This window comes from Cryptomeria japonica, chromosome 9 (assembly GCF_030272615.1).
Source record: "Cryptomeria japonica chromosome 9, Sugi_1.0, whole genome shotgun sequence".
Taxonomy (NCBI): domain Eukaryota; kingdom Viridiplantae; phylum Streptophyta; class Pinopsida; order Cupressales; family Cupressaceae; genus Cryptomeria; species Cryptomeria japonica.
The window spans coordinates 736,197,904-736,221,136 of NC_081413.1; the positions used below are offsets into that span (position 1 = coordinate 736,197,904).

The window sequence follows — 23,233 nt, forward strand, 5'->3', positions numbered from 1 at the left end:
CTCTGCCATATGGTAGCTCCATTCCTACCCTGGGTTTGAAAGCACATGCTTGGTGTCGAGTTTTCCTTCCAGCAGTTGTAATTGTAAAGATCCTTTGACCATATGTTAGTCCATCTTGGGCACATTCTTGGTTAGAGTTGCTTTCAGCATGCACTAAGATCCTCTGACCATATGTTAGTCCATTTTGGGCACATTCTTGGTTAGAGTTACTTTCAGAATGCTTTAAGACCCTTTGACCATATGCTCACGCCTTGCCCAACCCGGGATTCTGGTGTACATTCTTGGTTAGAGTTGTATTCCACATCGATTTGGTTTAAGTGCTAACCCTAACGGATGTGTGTTGCATTACTTTTTGTAATTGAAAAATTGAAAAATTGGTCTGGGATATTTCACAACTCCATGCTTCTAGCCTTCTTGATTGCATCAGCCAAGGTGGGCGGGTCAAAGGCTTTTACCCAACCTCTCAATGGTTCTTTAGGTCCTTCAGTGAACAAGACCACCAGTCTTTTCTTCGAGATACTACTAACCATAACTGAAAGACTCTGAAATTCAGTTATGAAGGTGTCCATAGAATCCTGCTGTTTGAGTTGTGCTAGCTCTCTAAACTTCACCTCCGGATCCTTGGTATCAAATCTTTCTATCAACTTGTTGGTGAATTTAGCATAGGTATGGATCAAGTTGTGACCAAGGGTGATCAACCCATGGTACCACCATTCATGAGCAGCTCCATCTAGGTGCAAGGTGGCGAAGTTGATGGCCTCTTCTTTGGGCATGGGTCTCAAGGACAAGTCGTTGTCCAACTTCTGCACCCAAGCTCTAGCCGTGCTCACAGTGCTTCCATCGAAGTGTGCTAGAGTGACCTTCCCAAGGGCCTGTTGAAAATCTCTAGAAGTGGAGTAACGATTATCATATCTCCCTTCCCTTTTCTTCTTTTGATTCATGTATTGGTCAAGAGACATAGCATTTCAAATCTCTTGGGGAAATGCTGCATACTCCACAAAGCTGGCCCGAATCTCCTCAGCTACAGGGACTTCCACTTCAGGAGGCGGTGTTTCCCTTGGAAGGAAAACAGGTTGCAATGGCCTAGTCACCGATCCAACAGGCTTTCCATTACCATGGTTGCCATTGTTGCTGCCATTTCCATTACCACCAGAGTTGTTAGAAGTACTGCCATTATTACCACTCATATTCTGGTTTGGATCTTGATTATGCCCTCCTTTAGCACTCTGCCTAAAGGTGGCTATCATCCGGGACATCATGTCCATCATAGTGTCAAATTTCTTCTCTATTTTCTCTATAGCCATAGCTGTTTCAGTCTGTCCAAAAAGTCTTTCCCCCATTGAATTTGTTGAGTCCATTGAATCAACTTCCTATCTCTGTTTCTCAAGACTCATGAAAAAGTCTCTTCAAGAGGCACTGCAGGAATTTGATATTGCTGGCGTCTCTGTTCTCAGTTGTAGTAGTGGACGTCTTTGTCACTCATGGAGAACTCTGTTTACCCTGACTTCACAGGCTGGCAGGAAAAACCAGCTCTGATACCACTGTAATATTCCCACTTATTTTTTCGGTTTTCAAGCACAACAATATTACAATGCACCCGTTAAAGTTAGGAAATATAATCCCAATACTACTAAAAAGCTGTGATACCAGTTCTTGCCTAAATTGGCTGGGTCCTGGTCCTGGTCCGTGCTCGGTCTTGGTCCCAGCCTGGTTCGACCTAGGGCGAACCCAAGAGGACCCGGGGGAACCCAAGAGGACCCGGGTGAACCCAAGCCTGTGGGTTCCCAAAAACGGGGCCCACGGGTTAGAAAGCAATTAAAAACAATAAAAAAACAATTTTTTTAATCTTATTTTTACATCTAAACCCTAATCCGCCCCTCTATGATGCATTTCATGCATCAAAACATGCATTCAACCTATTCTACTTGCATTTTTGAAGATTTTTTCTCTACAATCAGGCTTCTTAGTTTTTGTATTTTTCTTCGAAGGTGACAACTATGAAGGTGTGAGACACGCATCAAAGGCATAGGAATCACTGGAGAAGAAAGATTTAGCCATTAAAGGTAAGTGAATCTGAATTTTTTTCAAGTTTTCAAGAATTTTTCCAAGTTTTTTTTGAAGTTTTTTAAAGTTTTTTAATTTTTTTTTAAAGAAGTCTTGTATATTTTTTTACACTTTGTATGAATAGTATAGGGTTATAATACCGAAATTTTAATAATTTTTTTCAATAATGTTGTGCGTTCTCTTTTCATTTTAGGTGCACTATTCATATAATCATACATAATGGCTGGAACTGGAAGTGCAAGTGCAAGCTCTAGTTCAGTTGCAAATGTCCGAACTGAAAATACCCCTTTTAAAATTGATCAAGATTCACCACTTTGGCATTATACAACAATGATCAAGCCAGTGTCTGGTGGTGGGGGTTTTGTTTGGCAATGCAACCATTGTGGCATTGAGTATACCAGCTCATACTTTCGAGTGAAAGGCCACCTTTGTTTCATCCCTGGGCGTGGAATAAAATTTTGTAAGGGATCAGATGGCAAGGGGCTGTCAAAAGCTCTAGTTTTGGGATATATTAGAGAACAAGAGGAAGCTGATAGGAGAAGTAGCAAAGCAAAGACTGATCATCCTCTTGTCCATCCAAGCTCAATGTCTAAGAGGCCTTCTAGTAGCATTGGCTCCACAAGACCAGCTGGTTCACATCCTTTCATGCAAAACCCACCAGTTGATGCAGTAGAGAATCAGAATGTTGTGGCTTCACGGAAAAGAGGCCCATTGGATTTTGCCTTAAAAAATGAACTGAGAGAGATTGCAGATTCCAAAATTGGATGTTGCCTTTATGGCAATGGGCTTCCTTTCAACCTTGTTAGATCACCCTACTTTCGGGACATGGTGCATACTCTTTGCAATACACCTTCTGATTATGTTTGTCCAGGGTATGAAAAGGTGAGAACCACCTTATTGGCAAAGGAGAAAGCATCCGTAGAGTCACAGTTGAAGGTCACCAAAGATACATGGCAGGAAACAGGTGTGACCATTGTTTCTGATGGATGGAAAGATTGTAAAAATAGGCCATTGATCAATGTTATAGCAGTGTGTCCTAAAGGAGCAATGTTTTTGAAAGCAGTGGATTGTGAGGGGCAAGTGAAAGATGCAAGTTTCATTGCCAATATCTTGATAGAATGCATTGACATGGTGGGGCCTCAAAATGTTGTCCAAGTTGTAACTGACAATGCTAAAAATTGTAGGGCAGCAGGGACTATAGTGGAGGCTACATATGGTCACATCTTTTGGACACCATGCGCAGTACACTCACTCAATTTAATCATGCAAAAGCTTGGCACACAAATTGATTGGGTGAAAAAACTGTATGCGGAAGGCGAGGAGATTCAAATGTTTGTGACTAATCATCATATGTCACAAGCCATTTTCAGGACCTTCTCCAAGTTGGAGTTGTTGAAGGTAATTTATAATTACTAATTCTAAATTTTATTTTTTAATTTTTTAGTTTTAAATTTGTATTTTTTATAGACTTGCATGTGATATATGTTGTGTGTTTTGTTATGTCATGTTAGGTTGCTGAAACACGATTTGCATCTCACACGCTCGTCTTAAGACGACTTCTAAAGGTGCGAGATGCCTTGAGTTCTATGGTCATCAACAGCTTGTGGAGTGTATGGAAGCAGTCCCACACAGAAAGAGCTCTAAAAGTAAGAGCATTGATCCTTAGTGAGAAATGGTGGGATGATGTGGAATATGTTTTGAATTTCACTGAGCCCATCATGAGCATGATTAGGTATGCTGATACTGATCGCCCATGTTTGGGCGAGATTTATGATGGCATGGATTGCATGGTGGAAAAAATAAAAGAAGTAATAAATAGAAAAGAAAATGACCCAACAGAAACATTTTTCAAAGTTGTGCAGAAAATTGTTGTTAACCGTTGGAACAAGATGACCACCCCCTTACATCTCTTAGCATTTGCTTTGACGCCAAAATTTTATAGTGTAGAGATGGTTGCAACACCAAGGAGGGTGCCACCATATAGAGATGCAGAGGTTGCTTCTGGCTATAGGGCTGGCTTTAAAAAGATATATCAAGATGAGGAGACAAGAAATATTGTCATGAGGGAGTTTGGCCAATTTGTATCTGCAAAAAATCATGATGTTGTAGCTCTTAATGCTAGATATGGGATGGATGCTGATGAGTGGTGGTATGTACATGGTCAAGGCTCCGTTTACTTGCAGCCTCTTGCAATTAAACTTAACTCCCAAGTATGTATCTTTTTATTTTTTATTTTTATAGTTTTCCAATTCCATTTGATGCTATCATATTTTTATTTTATAATTTTAATTTATAAATTTCTAATTATGTTTTAACTTTTAACAGGTTGCAAGTTCTTCTTCAGCTGAGCGGAATTGGAGTACATACTCCTTCATCCACTCAATCAAACGTAATCGTTTGGGTGCAAAGAAAGCTGAGGATTTGGTCTTCGTACACTCCAACCTTCGTTTGTTGTCACATAAGGACCCTGAATATAGTGAGGGTGTAACAAGGAATTGGGATCTACCCCCTGAGTGTGCTGATTTAGATGCTACAGTTGCACAACTTTGCCAAGTCTCTATAGACGAGGCGGTTATGGAATTTGAGAGAGACATAGCTAGTGGGAGTGGCATTCCATTTGATATTGGTTCAATTGATGCTGAATTTGAACCACTTGATGACCGTGGGCTTGGGTTGGATGCTTCAGATGAAGATGAATATGGAATTTAAATCCCATAGATGGCTTGTAATTTGAATGTTTAACTTTATACTTTATTGTGTCATGACATTTTCACATTTTGAAACTTGAAACTTGAATATTATCTTTTTTGCAAATTATGAATATGATATTACATTTATGATTTATGATATATCAATATCAGAATATTTATTGGCATTGGCAATTATGGATTTATGATTTATGATTTATCTGTTATCATTTATGTATCATTGTATGGGAAAGTTACATTGTATGTTTCATATTTGTATGTTTGAACTGTGAACATATATAATTTTGATGTTTGAAGTTTGAACATATATATATATATATTAAAAAAAATTAAAAAATATATATATATGTACGGACGAACCCGTACCCAAATTTTTTTTTTTTGCCGAATCCGTACCCGAATCCGAACCTGAATCCGAACCGGAACCGTTAACTTAGTTAAAAAGTAAGCCTTCCACTTTCTGATCACCAAGAGCCCAATGTGGGAAGGTGAGAGCAAGCCAGCGCCTTCCACTTTTCAGCGGGATGAAGAACACAAACTTGGCGGTAAACCAGCCAAGGCAACAAGAGCATAACAAAACAAAATCACTCTACCGTTTATGCAGCGGGAGATCTTTTAAATAAAACTATCACTCAACAGCATATCTCAGCGGGAGGACAATATCATTCAACCACTTGCTTAGTGGGAGGACAAACTGAATTACAAAACATACAGGCGGCTAAGCCATCCTCTTCCACTTGTTTAGCGGGAAATGCAACATAGAATGAATTGGTTAGTACTACTGAGACAATTCTTACAATGATAGAAATGTGAAAGAAGATAGAGTGAAGTACATATCTTAAGAATTCACTAACACATTCTAACCAAGAATACTACTTGCTGTTCTGAAATCAGATACAAGGAAAACGCAGAACCAGCCATCCCGAAACCCACTAAATTGCTTGTAACTCTCTCAAAACCCAATAGAATCATGCCAAACCAGAAGCTAATGAAGCGTATGACATAAGCAAACAAAACAATACCTTGAAACTGCAACTGGAGGGCATAAACGACAATGCACGCAGCCCAAGGCAATTCTGAAAATGGCGTTTTTGCTGAATAGTTTAATTTGCAACTAAAAATTGGAGAGTTCTCCAAATGCCACGCCAATATAGAAGAACTATCGTCTCTCCAGTACGCTTCCAACAAGCCCTCACCCAGAAGGATGCACTCAACACATCGGCAACTAGGAGCAAAATGCACTTCCAGCCAACACACCAGCAACACTAAAAAAACCAGCAACACACACTTCTTCACCAACACACTTGAAAATCACCAAAAAAGCTCACAACTACGCACCACAGCTAGGAGTGATGTCTCACACTCGAAACCGGAAGGAAGGATCTAGGAGGTATTCACCCTCGAAGAATGTCTGGAGTCATTCCGATAGCATAACGATATATTTTCTTTGGATAAACAAATGAGGAGCCCAACACCTGTTTATATAGCTTTTCCATTCTGAAATTCAAATGAAATTGCCTCCAAATTCGCCTCATTCAATTTGCGTTTCATTTCAAGTGGTGGACCCAAAGTGGCGCCCACTTTCCTAAGTCCAAAAATTGCGTCTAGGAAGAAGACCACGATTTTGGCATGATATGACTTTGGAGTATATCGAAAATAAAGGCTCATATATTCATTAATGATTAAATAATTCGCCTAGGCAAGACTTAGGAGAAATATCAATTTTTGCACAATTCCTCATAACATCAATCAGTAATAAAATAATTAAATAATAACCTTAGGATAAGGAATAATATTTAATTAAATTGCTTATAACTCTAGTACTGATCATCAACAGAATCCGGATGAAGTTGAGCAATGAGGATAACTGAATTGTGCTAGAACAGTACCAAATCTATGACTGCCAAAAATAGAATGCCCCAAACTGCTACTTACTAAAAATATTGTCATGAAATAATGCTCCAAAAATCGTTATCTTTGCAACGAGAGAAAGAGCTTGGTGAGCTTAGCAACTCTGTACCATCCTGACGGCCAAACCCTAACATACTAAAAATAGTAAGTTCACATTCCACCCCTGACAAGTTTGGTTGGAACTCCAAGGAACATGGGAACCCTTAATTCACCTTTTCACATAGCCTACGGGTCTCCGGAATAGGTCAATGGACCACTGAATACAACATCACAAGGAAGGGGATATTACACCCACCTTCCCAAATAAGAAAAAAATAATAATGAAATTTCCTTTGCAAAAGTACACTAAAAAGAAAAGTTGCTCAATATTTTCATGATATTTACAATAGTTAAACTTTTTATAGGGTCAAATTTAAAATAATTAATACTAATAGCAAGTCTCTTTAGTAAAAGCAACCATCTAAAACATGCCTTTTTGGGATCATTAACACTAGACCAGCAAATTAAAACTTTTGACGATTGACTTTGACTAATGTTCAAATTCCAATAGTTATTTAAGTGACTTGTGACTTTTGGGAGTATGTTAGGATTTTGTACAACTTTTGGAACTAATTTTGAAAACAACAAAAACATCTTCCCAAGCAAGGTTGTAATGTCCCCTTTTCCGCTCTAGTTTGTTTTGGGGACTGTTGGCCGATCCTGAGACCCGTTGGTCAGTCAGACGCAGAATTAGGGTTTCCTATTTTCTAGGGGATGCTTTTGCAGTTTTGGTGGCTTGCATGTTGGAGTTTTACAGTTCTGATTCTAGATTCCTTCTAAGTTTTCAGAGAGCTTTGCAATGGTTTGACATGCAACTGAATGTGACGACTTTTCTGAACTTACTATTTTTTAGTAAGTGGGGGTGAAGACAACTTATTTTTCTGGGTTTTTCTAGGTTTTTAGAGAGCCTCTCGATGGTGTGACATGCAAACGAATCTGAAGACTTTTCTAGACTTACTATTTTTAGTAAGTTGCGACGACTGCTCAAAATATGGTTAAAATCACTTTGGAAACACTTAATATTTTTAGTAAGTGCTATTTGTAGCAACACTATTTTTAGCAGGGGTTTAGCAGGCCAGTTCAGATGGCTATTACCAGCGGGTCAGTTTGAGCAGTTTGTCTTCCAACATTTTTGGAGCTTATTTTGGGCGATTTATGCTTGAGGAAAAATATTTTATAAGTGAATTATTTTTAAGGCATGATGGATGCCTTAGAAAGAAATATGTTAATTTTATGAAATAATTCACTTCATTTCCTTGGACGCCATATCTCACTTTATGAATATTTCATAAAGTATATTTGCTACCTTGAGGGGGTCAATTTGAAGACTTAAGAATATTTTTGACTTATGTTAAGTGGGCATTCCTTTTGGAGAAAATACATGATTTAAAATAAAGGAAAATATTATTTTTGCTTGGGCATCCAAATTGGATGTAATTTCATTTCATTTCATGGCAATTTGGAGGGAGTTGAATTTGAATTTGGAGCTTCAAAAAGTTATAAATAAGAGTGTTGGGCTCTTGTTTTTGGCATCCATTATTGCTTTGATAACGAAGTGCTGCCAAAATGCTGTCAGACTCTCACTTTGAGGAATGCATACCTTCTAGTGCCTCAGTTTTGTGCTTGAGAGATAGCGCCTAGCTGAATGTATGATTGTTTCTCATTCAGAGGAGCAGATTGGACTCAATGTGGTGAAGATTTGTGTGGATTTCTGAGTGTTCTTGTTGTTGGTCGCTGAGTGTGCTGAAGGAGATTCTTGGTTGTAGGTCTCAATGTGTCACTCTTCTCGTTCTGGGTATTTCTTCTATCTCTTTATGTGGTTTGGGCGATTCATTTTGTGAGTTTGTAGAATCTAAAATGGTATTTGGGATTTTATATTTGCAAAATTGTACCCTAGCTGACCGTACCATGTGGCTGAGTGCTTTGGGATGCATGCATAAATTATTGGGGTCAGTTTGCCATGTTTTGTTGTCCTAGGATTGATTGCCTACCTCCTAGTGATCATATGCTTTCAGTTTCATGTCATTTGGTTAAGAATTGGGTGAGTTGTGAGTGTTTTAGTGAGATTTGGTGTTGCTGGTCTATGTGTTTTCAGCGTGCTGGGAGTATATCAGATTTAGAGATTTTCCATTTTGGAGTGTCTTCTTGTGTGGAGTTGGTTTAGGGGTGTGTGGGTTCTTTGGTGTGGAGAGAAAGATCTTGGTAATTGTTTGCGGCTATTGGTTCTTCATTCTTATCTTCTATGATTCATATTGTAATGCTGGTAGTAGTACTAACAACAATTTCTATTGATCTTTCCTAGACCCACTGCAAAGTGGAAGAGGTTGGCTGTAATATTCCCACTAATTTTTTTCGTTTTTGATTACAAAAAATACTACAATGCACCCGTTAAAGTTAGGAAATATAATCTCAATCTGTTGAAAGTAACCCTTCCACTTTCTGATCACCAAGAGCCCAATGTGGGAAGGTGAGAGCATATGGTGATAAGGGGTTCGTTAGCTCACTGATCTGTTGGAATTACAATGCAAGTACAATACTAGGCAGCAAGCTAGCCCCTTCCACTTTTCAGTGGGATGAAGACCAAGAACTTGGCGGTAAACCAGCCAAGGGAACAAGAGCATAACCAGATTCAAATCACGCTACCGCTTATGCAGCAGGAGGACTTATACATAAAAACTATCACTTGACCGCATATTTCAGCGGGAGGACAATATCACTCAACCACTTTCTCAGTGGGAGGACAAAGCTGAATTACAAAACATGAAGGCGGCTAAGCCATCCTCTTCCACTTGTTCAGCGGGAAATACCATATAATACAACTAGAATGATTGATCAGTACTACTGAAGCAATCTTACAAAGATAGAGATGCGAGAGAAGATAGAGTTAAGTACATATCTCTAGTATTCAATATCAAATTCACACAAGAAAAACACTACTTGCTGTTCTGAAATCAAAGTCAATAAAACGCAGAACCAGCCACACCCAAATCCATTAAAATGCTTGTAACTTTCTCAAAATTGAATGAATCACGTCAAACCAAATGCAGATGAATATCATAACTTACGCGATCAATCCCATACCTTAAAACAACAATTTGAGAGCAGCAAAAGTGATGCATGCAACCCAATGCAAATCTGAAAATGGCGAAATAGCTGAATATTTCGATTTGCAATCATAAATTGGATAGTTCCCCAAATGCCACGCCAATGTAGAAGAACTATTGCTTCTCCAATACGCTTCCAATGAGCCTTCACCCAAAACGATGCACCCAACACGCAGATAACTTTGAGCAAAACACACTTCCAGCCAACACACACCAGCAAGTCCAAAAAAACGCAGCAGCACACAACTCTTCAAAATCACACCCAATGCAATCCCAAGTACACCAAGTAGCTCACAAATTCGAACCACAGCTAGGAGTGATATCTCACACTCGAAACTGGAAAGAAAGATCTGGGAGGTTTTCACCCTCGAAGAAGTCTGGAGTCATTCCAACAGCATAACGATATATTTTCTTTGGATACCAAATGAGAGGCCAAGCACTTTTATAGATTTTTCCCTCTGAAATTCAAATGCAAATGGCACCCAAAACCATTGAAATTCAATTTCATTTCATGTCATAGCCTCCCTTATACATGGCGTTAATTCTCCCAAACTCCCTAGGCAAAGTTCGAACTTTTTCCTAGGTGACAACTTTGCAATATAAAATAATATAAACATGAAATATTTCATCTTTCTCAATGCCACTGACTTCGGAAAATAACAATATTGCTGGCAGATAGATATTTTTCCTAAGTTGCCCATAACACAATTAATCAGTAATAAAAATAATTAAATATCAAATCTTAGGAGAAGGAATTAATATTTAATTAAATAACTTATAACTCCAATACTGATTAATACCAAAATCAAGGATGAAGCTGTGCGATGAAGACCACTGAACTGTGTTAAGTCAGGATCCTGTCCGAGACTGCTAAAAATAGAAATGCTCAACACAACCACTTACTAAAAATAGTAAGTCAAGAAATACTGCTCCGAAAAACATAATCTTCACAGCCAGAGAAAGAGCTTGGAAAGCTTAGTAGAACTGCATCATCCAAACAACCAAACCCTAACTTACTAAAAATAGTAAGTTTTGACTTCACCAAAGAATCAAATGCATGTTATGCCACCCCGGATTTCATGGAAAACCCAAAAGGAAACCATAAGCAGAATTGAAGAATTCCCTCCTGACAAACCCTAAAAAGCTCGTGCAGAACTCCACAAAAGTTGGAAACCCTAATTCTCCTTTCCAAATAGCCTACGGGTCTCTGGAATAGGTAATTGTTTGCAGTTGTTGGTTCTTCATTCTTATCTTCTATGATTCATATTGTAATTCTGGTAGTAGTACTAACGACAATTTCTATTGATCTTTCCTAGACCCATTGCAAAGTGGAAAAGGTTGGCCTTGCCGCCTATTTTTGGAATAGTGATTTCTCTTAATTTGTAATCCATATTTTCCATTGTAAAGCTAGTTAGTAGTATTGACAACTATCTAATTGGATTATTGCTCTTAGTCCCACTGCATAAGTGGAAGAGGCTGGCTTTGCCGCCTACTTTGAATATTGTAATACTATCCTTCCGTTGCATAAGCAATAAAGTTGATTTGTAATTTCATTTCTAGTCCTCTCACTGGATAAGTGGTTGAGTGATTGGTATTTTAGTTTCTAGTTTATCCTTGGCTGGTTTATTGCCAAGTGATTTTTCAGTATTCTCATTATCCCATGAAGATTCTTCATCCGTTCTTCCAAGTGGAGGACTTGATCAAAAGCTGTGAGAAGGGTCGTCTCCCATCTAGGTTCTAACTCTTTTGTTTTCTCGATCAGGAACATAGTAGCATACATCTGACCTCGCTGCTCTTCTGTGACGATGTTCTCCTCCTTGCAAAAAATGATCTTGATCTTGTCTTCCAACTCTTGGACACCCACATCTGTCTTGATCTCAATCCTTTTGTCAAGGATCCTACACAATACATCAAACACCTTGTCTTGAATAGGGTGGATAGTGCCTTCAACTCGGCTGCATCTGGTATTGATGTCTTCGAAAAGAATTTCCTTCATCTGGAGTAATGTTGACCATTGCAGAAGGCTATGGGTTCCTCCATCCATTATCTTTAGTGTGAGTGAATGCATCCACAGTTATCAATAGATTATGAATGATCTCAAGGACCTGGATAGCCCGATGGACTGTCTTCATCATTCTTGTTACAAATTCAATGGCTACCTTGTAAGATTCATCAATGCAAGAACTCATGAGTTGAGCTAAGTTCTTCATCCTTTCGGTCTCATTTACTAATTCGGGAGGAAGTACATGCAAAGGTGACATTGCTGGATCTTGTCGCCTTAAAGGTTGACCAAGGTGACCAAAATAATTCCTCCAAGCACTAACCTCCCTTTCTAGCTTCTTATTCTTTTCCATTTCTTCGAGTTTTTCATTAAGTGCTCTCACTAAATCAGTTGCTTCTTCCATGGCTTGCTCGGAGGTAAGTGGACCAAGATCAAATGTCTCTAGATCATATTCTTTTGCTAGAATCTCATCCTCATACTTGTCCACCACTGGTGTGGCTACCTGTACCTTTCTGGATCCTGCGTCATCTCTAATTACCTTCGACATCTTTGTAGCCTTCTTCTTTTCTATTTCTTCATGGGAACTTACTATGAGACTTTCCAAGTTGAATACTTGTTCTTCCTCTTCAACCACAACTACCCTTGTCAGTCTTTCCTTTAGCCAATCTGGAATAGAAGACTTTCTTTCCCTCACTTGTATTTCCTTTGGCAGAGGTCTATCTTCTCTGAAAGGAGATGTTGCTTCATCATCATTCCTTTCTTCTTGTTGTTCATTAGCACCAACCTGGAGAGATTGACTCGATGAATGCTGTGGTGTTTGTCTTTTACTTTGTTTATCATTATGCACCATGGATTTCATAGACTCATCAATTTCATACACTATCTGTCTTTGATCTTCTCCTTGACTTGTTTCTTTTTCATGCCTAGAAGACGTACTCAGTGGACAATCAAGATTCACCTTTTGTTTCTTCTTGGAAGGCTCTCTCTTCTTCTTTTCTCTTTGATCCCTTGGAATGAGAAGTATTCTCACTCACACTTGCTTCTCCTTCTTCTATTCTTGTTTCTAGGGTGAATGTCATGGCTACATTCTGTTCTTTCAATTTTTGATGTTGTACGTCCACCCATCTGCGAGTGGAATTCAACACAGGAGGCATTAATGCTCTTAGGTCTGAAACTTTTGGCTCATTTCAATCTACCTTCACTTCTTTATCTTCCTTCTCATAGGATGATTGGAGATATCTACCATTGTCTTGGGCTTGATCGGCTACTCTATAAACCTTACATTTCCTGATGAGATCCAAGGGTAATCTAGAATGCATCTTTCTTTTCACCTCCATATCATCCTAAATATTCATCCAGAAGTCCTCTACTTGAAACTCATGCTTGTATTTCTTCCCAATTGTTTCTTCCATGTGACCATGAGGGTCGAAATACTCCCTAGAGGCAAAGGATGTGAATGAATATAGAGATAACTCCTTCTCTGCATCCTCCGCGGCTTGAGAATTAGGACACACTTCAATTGAATTCCCTAGTAGAATGGATACGGGGATTCCATTTTTGTGCTTATGTCTTGGTGCTTTAGCATAAGCTGCCAACTGTCTAGTCACCTCAAGTAATATTATCCTGTCTGTAGGATATCTTGGCAACATATAGGGAGGTGAAGGGCATCCATGGACCTTGATGTAGGTGAATTTTGGAAACTGAGTGAACCAGGCACCATGTTTCTTCACGAGCTCCTGTGCCTCGGTAGACAGTTGATTGTGAATCCCTCCTTGCAATGTCTTGGTGATATACATCGTGAAGGTGTCATTGACTAGCTTGTAGCAATTCTTAGGTGGATGATGTAGTTGAACATAAGAATCACAAACTCTTATTTCTCCAGGTCCTCTCCCAACAACTCCTCTATGGGGTAGCCCTGCATACTCAAAACTTCTGACTAAGGAATATACAACATATGAACTCATGTGGAATGTCTTAGTAGGGCCTAGCCTCCTCAACTGCACGTCTAGGTTGTTGCTAATGATTCTAGCCCAATTGAGTATTCCTTTTCCTTGGACAATCACTTGTATGAAGAAGAACATCCACTTGTCGAAGAAGAAGGCTTGAGAAGCACCAGTAACCCGATTAAGCATGGTTATCAAGTCCTTGAATTCGTCCTGGAAATCAATTCTGTGTGGCGTATTAGATATTTTGTTGAAGCGAGGCCTACTCTTTAGTAACCAATTCTTGTCGATGAAGTTCAAACAGGTATCAGGATCATCCTCGTAGATAGATCTAGCCCCTTCCAGGCTCTTGTAGACCATATCTCTCGGTTCCGGAAGATGAAAGGCTTCACTTATAGCTTCTTTTGAAAGATAGGCTAAGATAGTTCCATCCTTGGCTATGATCGTCCTCGAATGTGAATCATAGTGCCGGGCACATTCAATCATCAACTTGTGACATTTGACGGCAGAAGGAAATCCTGCAGCCTTGATGATGCCACTCTCAATTATCCTTTTCGCAACAGGTGATGACTTGCTGATGTAGGGCGCTTCTCGAAACTTCTTCACATTGAAGTTTCCTAGATTGGTGTCTTGGATATTGCTCCACTTGGACACGATCCTGGTCTCCAAATCATCGTTCTTTTGATCCTCTTTGATGAGAACTTGCCGGGTAGTGGATCCACTGGCCTTGGGGGTCGTCATTTGATACCTACAAAAAAAGGCTTAAGTTAGGTTTTAAGTATAATATCTCAAGATAGGAGATTTGAGACCTTTCAAGGAAATGATAGATTACAATTTGAAAATAGTGTGCTAAACCCTTAGAATTATGAATTTTCAAATTGATATTGCTTATGAATTAAATCAGATTATGAAAGACTTAACCTTACAAAGGTTTGTAGAAAATTAAATCAAATTTTCAATATGCTTTAAAAAATCTGATCGTACATACCTTCTCCTTGATTTTTAGCTATCAACCTTGAAAAAAATGGATAAAGGAAAATGGAGATTTGCTGGATGAAAGGTCTTTGATCTGAATTTCAGGTCCTTCCCTTTGATGACTTTAGCCCTTAATCAGCCTTCAAGTATTCTTCAAAATCTGGAAATTCGCCTAAATCTGCTCAATTTCGCACCTCTAATTCTGCTCTTCCAATTTGCATAGGAGAGAATGAATGAATGATTAATGATTTCACAAAACACACCTCTCCTTTATAGGGCGCTCACATTATTTGCCCAATAGGCTGACTTGATAAATACATAAAAAATAAAAAATAAAATCACCTTTACAAGCTGGCTGACTTAGCAATAGGAGTAAAAAAATATAGTTTTGAGCGCCAAAGTGTGAATTTTTTGATTTTAAGTTAATTTCAAAGGCTAAAGGTCGATTTTGCCAATTTTGACAATTGTTTAATCAAGGCATATTTGCATTATTTATCAAAGATAAGGCTTAGTGAGTGATTTTAAATAGGAAAAAATGTGCCTTGAATAAATTCGCTTGTGGATTATTTAAAGAGACAAGGTAAATCTAGAAGATGTTTTTCATAGTCACTAGAATGTTCATGGTATGAGAAAGGTTTGAATCACACCAAGGAGGTTTGCTTGAATTTCTCACCTAGTTACATTTACTCCATCTATCAACACCTCCTCAACCTTGATTTATCACCACTTCATGCTCTTGTCATCATGTCTTTGCAACTTGCCTTCGTCTTAGTCCAAACAAGGTGAAGAATAGGCATTTCCAAGGATTTCGCTCTGGAACCTTTGGAAGGGTCAGGAGCGATTTCCTTGATTAGGTCTCAATTGCCTCATTCTTTCACTCCAAATTCCTTTTAAAGGCGAGCATATGCTAGTTTTAGCTCAATAAAGCTTAGGGATTCAATTTTTTAGCTTCTAACATGAGCAAATTAGGTGATGATGAGAATTTCGCTCTGGACCCTTTGGAAGGGTTAGGAGTGAAATTCATCCTTTAGGTCAAAATTCACCCTCTCCTTCACTTCAATTCATCTTGCAGGGCAAAGTAACATCATTCCAATTTCAACCACGCCTTAGGAATCAAAGTCCTGACTTGACACAAGGAGGAAATAGGTAGTTTGAGGAATTTCGCTCTGGACCCTTTGGAAGGGTCAGGAGCGAAATTCATGTTTTGCTTGTTTATCCTCACTCAACTCCATTTCTTTCACTTTGCTCCTTCTAGACTTCCTATTTTGAATCCATTTCTCAACTTGGCAACATTTGATTGATCCTCAAAAGCCTTGAAAAGGAAAATTCGCTCAAAAACCTAGCCAAGGATAGGACCTATCTAGAATTTCGCTCTGGACCCTTTGGAAGGGTCAGGAGCGATTTCCTTGATTAGGTCTCAATATTTATATTTTTGATGGTCAAAAATCACTCAAAGGCAATCTTAAGGGATTTTCTCACCTTGGCCAAGGCCTGGCTTGGCACAAATCTTGGATGATAGGATGGATTTTAGGGTTTTCGCTCTGGACCCTTTGGAAGGGTCAGGAGCGAAAATCTTGTTTTGAGCTTCTTTCTTCATCCTTTCAACCTCAATCAACTTCATTAGGCAAGAACACCAGTCAGTCCTGACGCCCATCTAAGCCACAAAAACCAAAAGTTTGTCCTGACCTGCAAGGAAAATAGGTGATTTTAGGAATTTAGCTCTGGACCCTTTGGAAGGGTTAGGAGCAAAATTCTTGGTTTTGCTTAATTCCTTCAAGTTTGAAGATTATCAACAAGTCAAAGCCATGCCTAAAGATCTCTCAAATCTCAACTCACCTTGATCTATACTTGCCTTAGCATAAACTTGAGAAAAAAGATGGTTCTAGTGAAATTTCGCTCTGGACCCTTTGGAAGGGTCAGGAGCGAATTTCCTTTTCTAGGAAAAAATCTTCACTTTCCATTGCTTTCAAACATTCCCTAAGGCAAGAACATATTCATCCTTCTTCCAATATGCCTTGAATATTAAAAATTTGATCAAACAAGGAAGAAAATGAGGTTTATTGAGATTTTCGCTTTGGACCCTTTGGAAGGGTCAGGAGCGAAAATCATGTTTTAGGCTTGATTGTTTATTTTTTCAACTCCAATCTTCCTTGGGAGGCAAACATACATCACTCTCCTTGCATCCATGCCAAGATCCCGACCTTATCTAAGGAGAAAATGAGTGCTTTCAGGAGTTTCGCTCTGGACCCTTTGGAAGGGTTAGGAGCGAAAGTCAATTTTTAGGCTAAAATCCTTCATCTCCTCCACCTTTAGTCATTCCCTTAAGGCAAAAAACATGTCTAACACTTCCATACATGCCTTAGAAACTAGGAATTTAGTCTTGACAAGTGAGAAATTGAGGTTTAAGGGGATTTTTGCTCTGGACCCTTTGGAAGGGTCAGGAGCGAAATCCCTATTCTTGGCTAGTTTCTCACTAGGTTCATCTCATTCTCCTTCAAACTTGATCAATTCAACTTCCTCCTATCGCAATCAAGACAATCCACCATCCAATTGGCACCAAGCAAGGTTAAACTAGGTCTTAAGGCCAAAAAGAAGGCTAAATGGAGGATTTCGCTCTGGACCCTTTGGAAGGGTTAGGAGCGAAATTCTCCTTCTAGGTTGATTTTTATCATGTCAAAGTCTTAAACCTCCTCTCCAAGACAAGTATGCATGAAAATCTTCTCAACTATGCCTCAAAAGCAACAATCTTGGTCATATCCTTGAGCAAAGTGGAGGAAAAGTGGATTTCGCTCTGGACCCTTTGGAAGGGTTAAGAGCGAAATCCATGTCTTGGGTCATAATCTTCATCCTTTAATGCTTTCAATCACTTCTTAGGCAAGAACATATCAAAACCTTCACCACATGTCTAAGGAACAAGACTTTTAGTGCAAACCAGGAGAAAAAAGGTGTCTTCTTGGAATTTCGCTCTGGACCCTTTGGAAGGGTCAGGGGCGAAATTCATGTCTTGGGTTGATTTCACACCTTTTTCCTACTCAACTCACTTTTGACTTGATCAAATTCACTTCTCTTTATCACCATGATGTCTACTTGCAACTTACTCAGCTTGAAACAAGACCTTTCCAATGCCTAAGGCAAAATATGAGGTCAAATGAGGATTTCGCTCTGGACCTTTTGGAAGGGTGAGGAGCAAATTTCCTCTTCCAGGCTAATTTTCATCATTTTGTTACTTCAAACTTCCTTCCTAAGGCAAATATACATCCCAGTCTTCCACACCATGCAGTAGAAGTTTCAAACTTGGTCAAGACAAGGGATAGAGCAGAGAAATATGAATTTCGCCTTGGACCCTTTGGAAGGGTTAGGAGCGAATTTCATGGTTTTGGCTCATTTTATACCTCAAAACTCCTTTCCTTGCCTTGGATATAACTTTTCAAGACCTCTTTAATCATCATTAAGTGAATTTGCTCATTAATTCCTGAAATTGCCTCTTGAATCTCCCCTTGGCCACTGACTCTGCTTAAATGACTCTGACTTGGAGGAAAACAAGACTCTGACAAGAAAACCAACATTCCTGACCTACCCTGACATGAGACCTATCATCTCCCTTTGCACAATCTATCCATCTTCATTTTCCTGAAAGGTAAAACCTCTAAAACAACCCTAGGGTTCAAGGCAGACAACAAATGACCTCCAAATCCAGGCTAGACTCATTTTTGAAAGAAACCCTAATCTACCCAGCCTAGGCGACCACTCACTCACTCAAAAAACAAACTAGCAAGCAGAGAAAAAACCTAGCTAAGGGAAAGCAAAACCCAAGAAAAAAAAGAGGGGGTCCCCATCCTAATGGGGCGATGTGTGAAATGGTCACAACAAGTATGTAGATGATAAAATTGGTTGCTTTGTAATTAATGAGTCAGTTCCTGACAACTATTCTTAGTTGATACTTGTCGATGGTTGGAGTCCTTAACAATCATTGGATATTCCATATATTTCTCATTGTACACATAGTTGGGGCTGTTTATGAACTCTTGTATCTATTGCAAATTTTATGAATCAATGAATGGAACAACATATTTTTTTGGAAGCATTATTGTGAATTATTACTATTTTTTGTTATTTTGTTATCATGTTGACTCTCTGATACTCATTCAAGTAGACTTCGTGAGTAAACATTTGGTGCCATTTCCTTAAAAGAAATCAAGGCAGATTTAAGTGATTCATGCTCTTAGATCCCAATAAATGCGAGAAGAGGTCACAAGGTGGTCAAGACCATGTGATCAAACAATCTTTAAGGATCATTGAGCAAAGGGAACGAAGGAGAAGATTATGAGAAACACTTGAAGAAAATACAACCGTATGATTTCCAAGTCAAAGACATTCCAAAGAATGTAGTCAAGTTGAAAAGTCAACACAACCTTTTTAAATGAGAAGAGTTGGGAGACAAAGTCACATTCTTTCATAGAATTGTATCCGAGTAGCCTTCGGGGCATTGAAAGGTTGTCAATCGAAGGAGAAGTTGAGCCAACAGTGTATAAAAGAAAATTTGAAGGAAAAATAATTGTGTGAAATGCTGAAGGTAGCAGTTGAGGATTCTACGTGGCCGAGAGTGTGAGAGAAGCACTAGAATGTCCAAATCAAAACTCCTAAGCAAGCATTTCCAGGTGCTAGGTTTGCATTAGAATAAAAGCATGGCAAGCCTTAGTGAAGAAAAACAAAAGTTGCCCAAGTTTACAGGTAATGGATCAGAGGATCCCATTAGGCACTTCAAGACTTGTGAAACAATCTGGATAGTAAATGGGCTAGATGATAAAGCAATTTGGCTACAATATTTTCCAACCACCTTGCGAGGTGTAGTGTTTGACTAGTATACAAAAATTGACCAAGACTCCATAAAATAGGGATGATTAAAGGAGGCCTTCGAAGAAGACTTCAAATTGCTTCGTGATAATAATGAAATAGTAGCAGAAATTTACAATACAAAACAAGGTCAACACAAAAATTTGTGAGCTTATAATTGTAGACTTAAAGAACTGCTAGTAAAATTGGAAACAAAATTGGTTGATGGATTATAAAGCGGATTGAAGGTTTACTAACGTCATAAGAAAAAAGATGAAAGTAGTACTGCGCTTGTCCTATTTAGAAGCCTAAATCAGGCAATGGACATAGGAAGCGGAAATTAAATGTCTTCGCAGAATAAAAGAAAAACAAAGGAAGATGGAAGTTCGAATGAGAACAATGACAATGAATCGGGAATGATACAAGTACTCTAGAGGGACATGCTTGGAATGATGAAAGAATTGAAGGCAGAGAAAAAGAGTAATGAACTATGGTGTATTGAGTGGAAAATTGAGGGGTACACAAAAGGTGATTGTCTTGAAAAGATGTTTTGTGAGATTTTCTAGGTTATTGGTCATTTAATAAAGGAGTGCCCATACAATTTGAAGAATATGAGTACACAAGTACTCTTTACACAGGAAGAGTAGTCCACTACATGAAAGTCACAAAATGCATCTCTAGGCAGATGTCGAAATCAATGAGGGCACAATCAAAATACAATACAATTCCAAAGGATGACCTATCATACAATGTTGACAATGTAGAGAATGGGGACACTTTGTAAGAGACTGCTAGAACAAGAAAGACAAAGCACAATTTTTGTGCAAATGGTGTGGGCTCGGAGGCCATGAAGACACTAGATGTTTGAAGTAGAAGGATAATATCAACTTGATTGATGCTGACAAGCAAAATGAAGTACTAACCATTACTTGTGCCCAAGCAAAGAAGGCTATGTACCAGGACCCATGTACAGAAAAATAAAGGCCTTGTGAAGCAAGGGCCGAAGTGGAGAATGCTATGGATAATGAGCAACACCACTCAAATGCAAATGAAAGTACGGTAACAAATCAAAGAATTTTTTTACAAAGCAAGCACTTCACAAACCATAGTTTTAGGACTCAGACTTAAACTTGACTTGGTAGCCCTAAATTTTGATTGGGACTCGGGACTCAACAAAAAACTTGGCACACACTCGACAAAAAAAAAACCTCATAATTACACAAAAAAGATAAAATTAATGTATTTAGAGAACTTAAAAGCCTAATTTGATTATCACATAGCTATGAGACTCTCCAAGTCTCCCGAGTACTTGACATGGCATGGTTGGCGAGTTTCTTGGGCTTGGACTTGGACTCTGTCGAGTTTTTGCTAGACTTGCCTAGACTCAGCAAGTCTGGGCCTAACATTTGGCCATTTTTCTTTAAACTCTCAAAATTTCAATGCTTTTTTGGTTTATGACATGCCCCCAGGATATATATGAAATATAATGTTTACAACCCGATTCTGTAGAAGATTAATAGCAATGAATGTCTGAAAATAGCTCGATAGACACCACAAAACAAACAAGGCGATACATTTCTTTTTAACTTCGATGCCAACCTTTAGGAAAAAACGAACAAAAAAGACCCATACTTCACGTTTTAAATCCACACATACATATCTTAGAAATGCTGTAACTCCCACGACTTTCACAGCACAACCTAACAACGTATTCAAACACACGCACACCTTGAATAATTGCAGAGACATCAACTGAAGATGCCTTCGAAAACTGCTGAGAAAGAATAACATCATGACACAAAACCGTTTTTTTGTGTTTTGGAGTTTAACATATTCGGAACAAAAATGTCTTCTGTAGTTCGAGCCAGATCAGGAATAAAGTCTTAAAAAAAACGTTACTTTTAATCAATCTTTTCAATCATCCAATTGTTAAAATCAGATTCACTGGTAAAATGCTTCATTAATATTAACTGAGAACAAATTACAATATATAGAAGTTCCAAAAATACTGTAGATATTAATTATGATACCTACTTCGATCTACCTAATACTGTAGACACATTAAATACAATATTGACCATTAACAATATAAGGAATTATTATTCTAACACCCTCCCTTAATGGTCAATCTATCAAAAACACCAAGTTGCCCCCTGAATTTTACAAACTTATCCGGGCTCAGAGACTTGGTGAGAATATCCGCAGTCTGATCCGTTGTTGGAACATATTGCAACTAAAGTGATTTGTCTTCTACTAGCTTGCGGATGTAGTGACAATGAAGCTCGACATGCTTTGTACGTTGAACGTTCATGGAAGATTGGATTTTTGGCTAGTTTGAGCACCCCTTGATTATCAATATACAAGGGAGAAATGCGGCCTTGACTGTTCCCCGGTATTCAGCTTCGGCCGAGGAAAGAGCTCGGTATTCCCACGAACACCACTGTTTTCTCCCGTATTATTCTGTTGATTTTGATTTTGATTAGGTTGCTGATTATTGTTTGATTGCTGTTCCATTTTTCCTAATAAGCGTGACATCATGTGAAGCATGGTGTCAAACTTCCTTTCAATTCTTGCATCCTTGTCTTCCTCAGCCATGTTTTGCACTGCTTTACCGTTATCTCTTTCTCTTAGAACCTCTGAAAAAGTGTCAACTTCAGGTACTTGTGGATTTTGATACTGCTGTCTTCTTTGTTCCCTGTTATAATATTTGATATCTCTTTCACTCATCTAACAACTGCATCAAAACTGATCACAGAATGGCAGGATATTGGCTCTGATACCACTGTAAAGAACCCTATTGGTTCTAACTGCTGATACTGATATTTTTTGTTTTGGTTTTGTAGTTTTATAATTTTTTGTGTTTTGCCAGGGTTTATTATAAAAAGCAAATGCGTGTAAACTGAAATATTCTCACAAACTGAATAATCTAAGATTGCTATGGGAAATGACAGCTGTAATCATATATTCTCGCTATTCATTGAAATATGAAACTTTTAGATAAACAAGCATACCCAGCTGAGGAGATTAACAGCTGCTGATTTAATTTTCTGCTAAAAAACAACCCCTGTAGCAGTTTGGTCCCTTTTTATTGAGCAATTACAGAGGATTAAACTCCCAAAAAGGTACGGCTACCTTCTCCAATGTTGGCCGATTCTCCTTTACCTAAAATTGATATTTTTAAGGAGCCTCCTTCATTGAATCGAATCAAACATAGGGTACAACTGTGGTGCTTGGGATGTACGGTCTGCTGTGAATGGAAATACTTTGAATTTCTAGTGATCAAATCTGCTCATAAAACTCCTCCAATTCGCCTTGAAACCTTTGTCCAATAAGCACAATAATGACTTCTGAATGAAGCCAACCCTGCAGCTATCCTCGGTTGATCTTTCACAACCTCAGGCAGCTCCGACAATGAAGAATGCACGTCCTCCAATGTCTAAATCTCTGAAATTTGTAGAAGCCCTCGTCTCCTCCAAATCCCAACGGTCTCTAATATCAAACAAGTAAAATGGAATCACATAATCCATTGATTTCCTCTTGAGAAACCCTTATATTCTTCATGAAGTTCGACTTTGCTCAAAAAAGCCATTTAATATCAATTTATAATAATATTGCATCGAACTTAGGAAAACCTTTTAATTTTTCATTAATGTT

At 38.6% G+C, this 23,233-nt stretch overlaps 2 protein-coding genes across 3 annotated transcripts in view; both read left to right on the forward strand.

The window, feature by feature from the left end:
* Nucleotides 1-23,233, forward strand: part of LOC131038672 (cysteine synthase, chloroplastic/chromoplastic) — a 183,937-nt gene that overhangs the window by 31,061 nt on the left and 129,643 nt on the right. The gene's annotated exons all lie outside the window — the stretch shown is intronic.
* Nucleotides 4,089-4,934, forward strand: LOC131858085 (uncharacterized). The gene is made up of 2 exons (XM_059211046.1): nt 4,089-4,274; nt 4,390-4,934. The coding sequence occupies exons 1-2, from the start codon at nt 4,125-4,127 to the stop codon at nt 4,771-4,773; spliced, it is 534 nt and encodes a 177-aa protein (XP_059067029.1). The 5' UTR covers nt 4,089-4,124; the 3' UTR covers nt 4,774-4,934.

Excerpts from the sequence above, each read along its gene's own strand:
- LOC131858085 (XM_059211046.1), top strand. The coding sequence starts at position 4,125 with ATGAGGGAGTTTGGCCAATTTGTATCTGCAAAAAATCATGATGTTGTA. Across the intron at positions 4,275-4,389 it reads CAATTAAACTTAACTCCCAA|GTTGCAAGTTCTTCTTCAGC; the intron begins GTATGTATCTTT and ends AACTTTTAACAG.